Source organism: Leptonychotes weddellii, chromosome 5 (genome assembly GCF_054177405.1).
Source record: "Leptonychotes weddellii isolate Sample4059 chromosome 5, ASM5417740v2, whole genome shotgun sequence".
NCBI classification, from domain to species: Eukaryota; Metazoa; Chordata; class Mammalia; order Carnivora; family Phocidae; genus Leptonychotes; species Leptonychotes weddellii.
Genome location: NC_138373.1, coordinates 73,793,605 through 73,802,602, shown reverse-complemented (window position 1 = coordinate 73,802,602; position 8,998 = coordinate 73,793,605). Strand labels below are relative to the sequence as shown.

The window sequence follows — 8,998 nt, the reverse complement described above, 5'->3', positions numbered from 1 at the left end:
TCATTATCATTACATCCTTAACCAAGCGGGAGTCGCTACCATCACATTCGTAATCAAGAGACACCCTCCCACCCCAGAGCCAAAGGTAAGAGATCATAAGGAGATGGGAGTTTGTTTCCACCACTTCTGTGAACATTACATCTAGACGAAACTGGTTCATTGCCTCTTTAGAGGCAGCTACTGAATGCACACATAGGTAGGGTTAGGGAGGATTAGAAAATACTGTGTTTCTTGCCCTTAATTCCTCTAATTAACTCATGGGCTAACAGAAAAAACTAGAGTCAGAATTTTTAAATTTTTTATTCATCCATTCATTTATTTAATATTCACTGATACAAGCACTATTTTAGGTGTGAGGGATACAATGGTGGATAAGATACAGTTCATGTTCCTAAAAAAATCTATGAGAGAAAGATAAGAGATTATAATCCAGCGTCATAACAGTACAGAATGGTGGTCCCCTTCAGTACTCCCTCCTATATCTTTTAAACAGCACCTTCTCTCCTGCTCTATCTCCAAACCCTACTTAAGAGAAATAATCGAGTTTTTCTCATTTTTGAGGCATTCATGCCTAAAATAATTTGGGAATCAAGCATGTAAACGGCTTCTGTAAACTTTCTTCAGATTGACAACTACTGTGAAATTAACCTGCAAATCACACATTCACAACATGGAAAAGCTATGATCATATATCAGTTTATTCAACCACATCTATGCACACCCAGAAAAATTAAATTCAGCCAAGGCCAGGTCTCTAAGTGAAGAGCTGAGAAGCAGAAAGCACTACCCTGTTCTCATCCACTTACTACAACTTACATTCTCACTATTAGCATTATCCTTTAGAATACAGCTTTATCTGTGAAGGGCCCTTTATAATATATAACAATATAGTATGAGGAATAAGTAACATGCCAACCCACTAGCACACATCAAACCCCTATAACACATGAGCAATAGTATCCACCTGCACGGATTTTGTCAGATCAGTTTGGATCATAACATAGAGGAAAGGTACATTTTTTGACAGAGATGGTGGGAATGGGGATGAAGGAGGCAGCATCAGTCACTAGAGTGAGAAGTACTACAAAAAATGTTTATTTCCCAAATGTTCCTAGATCTGATCTTTAAATTGTTAAGATAATATCTAAATGTTCTCAGAGAGTCCAGAGTCTTGCATCAAATGCCATGTCCTAGAAGGTTCAGTATTCACACTCATGTCCATCCCAGCCCCAGAGGCCTGCTCCTTCTTACTAGGAAGCCATATGACAGATCTGACCCCTCAAAGTCTGACCTTCTTACAGACCCACTGTAAAAGAACTCCACAGCTAGAGGCTTGGAGACCATCTTTGCTGATGGTACCACACTTCTGTATCAAGTTGTTTGAAAGAATCCTGTAAGAAATCAGAAAAGTCAATCACTTAGGGTAACATGAGAGCAAAGGAGCTGCAAGGCATGAAGGGATAAAAACTGGGCAGTTCTTTCTCCCAATTCAGGCCCCACTTCTCTCAGCTCCCAAAACAGCAGAATACAAATTGTTCACTAGTCTCTCTTTAAAATGTCTTTTTTTTTTTTTTTTTTGCTCTCATCCACCATTCATTTCCTCTCCTGCTCCCTAGTTCCTTTCCTTACCCTTTCCTCTCCTCTCCATCTGTTATCCTTGATCTATTTCCCCAGTCACATAATTTCTCTTCCCCTTTTCACTTTTTTTCCCATTGCTTTGAACCCCCTTACCTTGAGATGTTTAGGGCTGATCCATCTTCCCACCTCCAGCCAAAATCGTTCCTCAGACCAATCCAGTAAAAGTCCTTTTTGAGGAAATTTTGAAGCAGTCTCTAAGGGAGAGATTGAAGATGATGGAAAAAAGTAAGAAAATGCAGGAAACTGAAGAAGAGATTCAGTGTCCTGATCAAATTCCTTACATCCCCTCTCATTACCATTATTATGGACCAAATGTTTATGTCTCCCCAAAATTCATATATTGAAGCTCTAACCTCTAATGTGATGGTACCTGGGGGTACAGCCTTTCGAAGGTAATTAGGTCTAGACAAGGTCATGAGGCCCTCACTAATGGTGGGATTAGTGTCCTTATAAGAAGAAGAGACCCCAGTTCAATCTCCCTCTATCAGGAGAGGACACAATCAGAGGGCAGCTGTCTGCAAGCCACAAAGAAGGTTCTCATCAGAAACCAAACCTGTCAACACCTCAATCTTGGACTTCCCAGCCTCCAGAACTGTGAGACACAAATGTCTGTGGTTTAAGCCACCCAGTGATACTTCGGTTAGCAGTTCAAGCTGATTAAAACCACCACCTAGTCCAAATAACTAATCTCTCTTTTAAACTCTAATTCTAGAGATGCACTGCAGAGTGGAACATTTCCTAGAATTGAACTTTATGTGTATGATTGCATTCTATAGCATGAAAGATAAGATAAATACTACACTCTGCCTTCCACTATAACTTCCTCCTTGATTAGACTGAAGTTATTCAAATAACTTTTACAGAAGAAAAGCTAAATACCACTATGGGAGCAGTCGTCTTTCTCATTATCATTTAATATATAAGTTATTATTAAGCCTGTAGCAATATACTTGTTTTTTCCCCACTACACACCCATTTTTCAAGTTCTCATCAATCTTGCATATGACAAAATAAAAACAGTTCTTAAGGAAACAAACGTAAGACAAAGTTAAGTTGGCTGCACGCATAGGTCCCACGCTACCACTAGAACAGAGATAACAGATTCTTCGCTCTGCAGAGTCTGACATTCAAACGAAGAAGTTTATACTCTAAGGTAATTGCCTCTATAAGTGGAATAAAATAAAGGCTAAATCGCAGAAGATTAATTCTGTTGTAGGATTTGGTGTTAGTGTAATGAACAGACTTTACAATAAATATCACCTCAGCTTTGAAAATTGCTTTTGTTACAGAGACTTTTCTTGTGATGCTGCATTTTTAATGTGACGTTAACGTTAACAAGTAATGTGTTTTTTCATGAGCAAGAAGGATAAAATTATAAGTCTGAAGACCAACATATTGATGGGAAACAGTTGCATATAAAATAAGAGGCTCAGTTTGTGTATATTTTAGAGTGTGAATGAATATTTAGAGGTATTCCTATGTGTCTTAACAGCAAAGTCCCTGGGTTACAAGTGGTGAGCAAGTATACACATGTGCACTGGCATTTGTGAACATTTGATAACTGATGTCTCTGTGTGTCCCGCAAATACTGTCTGTATAATTAATGAGATCATTGCTTGGCATCTTCTCGATACTCTACTTCTTATTCTTAATCCTCAAAGTCACTGCAAATCCCTTGTGGAAAAAAAATGGAAAACTAATAAGAAAGCATGCAAATTATATCTCCATTCCTTTTATTTTGTTCCCAGGAATCTTGTGTGTTAATGATTTTGTTTGGTTGCTTGGTTGGTTTGGTTTTCTCTGAGTTAGAGTTTAACCTGATAGATGTTAAAGAAAAAGGCCATAACTTGTCCCTGTGATCACGTACTTCCTGACCATTTGTCTCAAGCCTGCTTCCTACATTAATGCTTTGAGATAACCAGCCATTTCATCTGGCAGTGGTCATCACGAGAGCATCATATTCTCAAATTCAGTGAACTTGCTTTGATCTCTCTCCTCACTCTGTAGACTTCTTCCATTTGGAGGAATAGAAACTCAAAAAAGAGCAGTGACGTATGTTATTCCACAGCAATTTAGTGGTAGGACTTGGACTAGAACCCAAGGTCTTGCCCTAGTACCCAAGGCCTTAGCATGTCCTCTACTGAGATAGTCCATCTCTCTGCAACCCAACTCTCTTTAAACTATGCTTTCTCAGGGCACCTGGCTGGCTCAGTTGGTAGAGCATGAGACCCTTGATCTTGGGGTTGTAAGTTTGAGTCCCATGTTGGGTGTACACATTACTTAAACAATAAAGTAAAATACATTATGCTTTATCTAGCCCTGAAAAAAATCATGAGACTCCTAGGATGTGCCAAGAAACATGCACATTTAGCTAAGAAACCACATTCTCTTTGATGAAACACGCCAAGAAGACAGCTTAAGCTTATATTATAACATTAGATTCCAGTATTATTTACTTTCTTGGGGTCCCAGTTTTGCCACAGAACAGGCTGATGTATGAATAAGGATGTCTACTAAAGCAAATACATCACATGTGTTTCTCATTATACCCAAGGTCAGATATCCTAAAACCTGGGCTGGGTGAGGAAGACCTCACATGGCAGAGTACAAACTGCAGAACTAGAGGGCGAAAAGAAGCCACATCAGGGAAGATAGGAAGTGCCCAGACATGATTCTGGGGAGAAAAGAAACACAGGTGCTGCGGAGGGGAGGCAGTTTTGATCTTGGAAAGAGGAGAAAGAGAGAGGGAGAGAGAGAGAGAGAGACCACAAGAGAAACACTTCCCCAAAACCACTGACTAGGAAAACTAGAGCGGCTGATTATCACAAGTTTTTACAAGCAGGGGAGCCCAAAGTCTGAAGCTTCAGAAGTCCATTAGCCACCGCCTGGTGGAGGCTGGCAGCCATAGCAGTGCTTCTATGAGGAAGGAAGGCAGAGACCTGGGACCGGACAGCATAGTTTGAGGATCCCCTGGGTTGCGCTGGAAGAGAGAGTTCCCCTTCTTGGAGTACATTTGGGAGAGGTGGCATGGCCCCTCGGGGGATAAAAGAGCTGGTGGGCACCAGTGTGCTGCCCCGGTCATTAGCACAGGAACAGAGACACCTGCTGAGAGCAGCAAACCCTGGTGCTAGTTTTTGCTGCACTCTACCATAAACTCCAAGCCGCTGTGCAATCACGTCACTGCTTTTCTGGGACTAATGGGCACCAACTGCAGCATGGCAAGACCTCCCCCAGAGGATTGTCACCATGCTGCACTGCTCTGGGTCTCTAAAATTTGGAGTTTTGAAACCCAGCCGGGAGCCTGAGAGTTTGAAAACACAGGAGTACTGTGCCATGCGGTGGGCAGATGGCTCAGCCACAGACAGCATGAGGGCAGGGTCTGATGGAAGCCAGGAACACAAGAGGGGAGACTGCTCTTCTGTGAGGGCTTCCTAAACAGTGGCAGGGCCCACCCCCCGTACCCTATAGGTGCACCTTTTACTAGGGCAAGTCAGCTTGACAACCAGCAGAGCAGGCTCCTCCCCCAGAAGACCAGCACAAATCCTTCACACACACCAAGTCTACTGACCATAGAGTGCTGCAAAGCTTCAACAGGAGGGGAAATAGGATCTAGCCTCTTAACAAGCAGACCAAAACACACCTAGTTAAAACTTGCCACACTGTGGACAAAATCCAAACACTCCCCACTGCAGGCAAAGAGAAACTCTGCAGAGGACTGACTTGAGGGATAGAGCAGCCAAAACACAACAGCACAGTGCACACTCTGAAACACGTCCTAAAGCACCAGGCACTGGATAGTATAGGACCTCTTCTTAATATAGCTATTACTCTCAGGAGCGGGAAACGTAACAGGCTTTCCTAACACACACACACACAAAAACATTGACCTACCCAAAATGACAATAGGGGAATTCACCCTAAAAGAAAGAACAGGAAGAAGTGATGACCAGAGAACTAATCAAAACAGATGAGTAATATGCCTGAACTAGAACTTAAAACAACAATCATAAGGATACTAGCTGGGCTTGAGAAAAGCATAGAAGACACTAGAGATTCTTTCCTGCAGAGGTAAAAGAACTAAAAACTTGTCAGGCTGAAATAAAAAATGCTATAACTGAGGGGTGCCTGGATGGCCCAGTTGGTTAAGCATCTGCCTTCAGCTCAGTTCATGACCCCAGGGTCCTGGGATCAAGCCCCACATGCTGAGCAGGGAGCCTGCTTCTCCCTCTCCCTCTGTCTGCCACTCCCCATACTTGTGTGTGCTCTCTCTCTGTCTCTCTCTCTCTCTTTCAAATAAATAAATAAAGTATTTTTAAAAATTAAAAATTAAAAATGCTATAACTGAGATGTAGAACCAACTGGATGAAATGACAACAAGGATGGACAAAGCAGAAGAACGAATCAGTGATACAGAAGATATAATTATGGAAAATAATGAAGCTGAAGAGAAGAGGAAAAGAAAAGTACTGGGTCATGAATGTAAACTTAGGGAACTCAGTGACTCCATAAAGCATAATAAAATTCATATCATAGGAATCCCAGAAGAAGAAGAGAGGGAAAAGGGGGCAGAAAGTTTATTTGAGCAAATTATAACTGAGAACTTCCCTAATCTGGGGAAGGAAACAGTCATCCAAATCCAGGAAGAACAGAGAACTCCCATCAAATTCAACAAAAGCTGGCCAACACCAAGACATATCATAGTTAAATTCGCAAAATATAGAGATAAGGAAAGAATCCTGAAAGCAGCAAGAGAAAAGAAATCCCTAACCTACAAGGGAAGATAAATTAGGTTAGCAGTAGCTCTCTCCACAGAAACCTGGCCGGCCACAAGAGAGTGGCATTCAACATGTTGAATGGGAAAAATATGCAGCCAAGAATACTTTATCCAGTGAGGCTGTCATTCTGAATAAAAGGAGAGATAAAGAGTTTCCCAGACAAACAAAAGCTAAAAGAGTTCATGACCACTAAACCAGCCCTGTAAGAAATATTAAAGGGGACACTTTAAGTGGGAAAGAAAGACTAAAAGCAACAAAGACTAGAAAGGAACAGAGAAAATTTCCAGAAACAGCAACTTTACAGGTAATACAATGGCACTAAATTCTTATCTATCATAATTACTCTGAATGCAAATGGACTAAATGCTCCAATGAAAAGATACAGGGTATGAGAATGGATTAAAAAAATAAGACCCATCTATATGTTGCTTACAAAAGACTCATTTTAGACTTAAAGACACCTCCAGATTGCAAGTACAGGCATGGAAAACCATCTATCGTGCTAATGGAAATCAAAAGAAAGCCAGAGTAGCCATACTTATATCAGACAAACTAGATTTTAAAGCAAAGAATATAACAAGAGAATTATATCATAATTAAGGGCTCTATCCAACAAGAAGATCTAACAATTATAAATATTTATGCCCCCAACTTGGGAGAACCCAAATATATAAATCAATTAATAACAAACATAAAGAAACTCACTGATGGGGCATCTAGGTGCTCAATCAGTTAAGTGTCTGCCTTCAGCTCGGGTCATGATCCCAGGGTCCTGGGAAAGTCCTGCGTTGGGCTCCCTGCTCAGCAGGGACTCTGACTCTCCCTCTCCCTCTCCTTCTGCCCTTCCCCCTGCTTGTGCACTCGCTCGCGCTCTCTCTCTCTTTCTCAAATAAAAAAAAAAAATTTTTTTTAAAGAAACTCGTTGATAATAATACAATTATAGAAGGGGACTTTAACAACCCACTTACAGCAATGGACAGATCATCTAAGCAGAAGATCAACAAGGAAACAATGGCTTTGAATGACACAATGGACTGGACAGACTTAACAGACATTCACAACATTTTATCCTAAAGGAGCGGAATACAATTTTTTTTTTTAATGCATATGGAACATTCTCCAGAAGAGATCACATACTGGGTCACAAATCAGCCCTCAGCAACTACAAAAAGACTGAGATTGTACCATGCATATTGTCAGACCACAACACTATAAAACCTGAAGTCAACCACAAGAAAAAATTTGGAAAGACCACAAATATATGGAGGTTAAAGAATATCCTACTAAAGGGCGCCTGGGTGGCTCAGTCGTTAAGCGTCTGCCTTCGGCTCAGGTCATGATCCCAGGGACCTGGGATCGAGTCCCACATCGGGCTCCCTGCTCGGCGGGAAGCCTGCTTCTCCCTCCCCCACTCCCCCTGCTTATGTTCCCTCTCTCGCTGTGTCTCTCTCTGTCAAATAAATAAATAAAATCTTTAAAAAAAAAAAAAAAAAGAATATCCTACTAAAGAATGAATGGGTTAACCAGGAAATTAAAGAAGAAATAAAAAAAAAATACATGGAAGCAAACGAAAATGAAAATACAACAGTCCAAAACCTCTGGGATGCAGCAAAGACGTTCATAAAAGGAAAGAAAAGAGAAAGGACCCAAATAAATAAAATCATGAGTGAAAGAGGAGAGATCACAACCAACACCACAGAAATACAAACAATTATAAGAGGATATTATGAAAAGCTATATGCCAACAAACTGGGCAATCTGGAAGAAATGGATAAATTCCTAGAAACGTATAAACTACCAAAACTGAAACAGGAAGAAATAGCAAATTTGAATAGAACCATAACCAGCAAAGAAATTGAATCAGTAATAAAAAATCTCCCAACAGACAAAAGTCCAGGGCCAGATGGCTTCCCAGGGGAATTCTACCAGACATTTAAAGAGTTAATACTGGGCGCCTGGGTGGCTCAGTTGTTAAGCGGCTGCCTTCGGCTCAGGTCATGATCCCAGGGTCCTGGGATCGAGTTCCACATCAGGCTCCCTGCTCACCGGGAAGCCTGCTTCTCCCTCTCCCATTCCCCCTGCTTGTGTTCCTGCTCTCGCTATCTCTCTCTGTCAAATAAACAATTTTTTTTGGAATGAGTCTACACGTTAAGCTTAATACACAGATCTACAACCAATTTAGCAATTCTAGCGCCATGAGCAACAAAATATTAATATAGCCTCACACACATAATTATTAACCAACTTAAAAATACAATTTAAGCCATTATTCTTGACGTGAAGTTCTCCAAGAAGTTTTAAAAGTACTTGCTTAAATGTCCACAATAGCCAAACTGTGGAAAGAGCCAAGATGTCCATCGACAGATGAATGGATAAAGAAGATGTGGTATATATATACAATGGAATATTATGCAGCCATCAAAAGGAATGAGATCTTGCCATTTGCAACGACGTGGATGGAACTGGAGGGTATTATGTTGAGTGAAATAAGTCAAACAGAGAAAGATATGTATCATATGACCTCACTGATATGAGGAATTCTTAATCGCAGGAAACAAACTGAGGGTTGCTGGAGTGGGGGGTGG

The 8,998-nt window shown here is 40.9% G+C and overlaps 1 protein-coding gene across 7 annotated transcripts in view; it reads right to left on the bottom strand.

Annotated features, from left to right (window-relative positions):
- Nucleotides 1-284: 284 nt before the first annotated feature.
- The window catches only part of KLRG1 (killer cell lectin like receptor G1), a 45,013-nt gene continuing 36,299 nt past the window's right edge, over nucleotides 285-8,998 (bottom strand). For all 7 annotated transcript variants that reach the window (XM_031041105.2, XM_031041103.2, XM_081821169.1 and 4 more), the window contains 2 exons: nucleotides 1,732-1,832; nucleotides 285-1,391 (listed from right to left, as the gene is read on the bottom strand). In XM_031041105.2, the coding sequence (XP_030896965.1) occupies nucleotides 1,280-1,391; nucleotides 1,732-1,832 (213 nt within the window). In that variant the 3' untranslated portion in view covers nucleotides 285-1,279. The remainder of the gene's footprint in view (nucleotides 1,392-1,731; nucleotides 1,833-8,998) is intronic.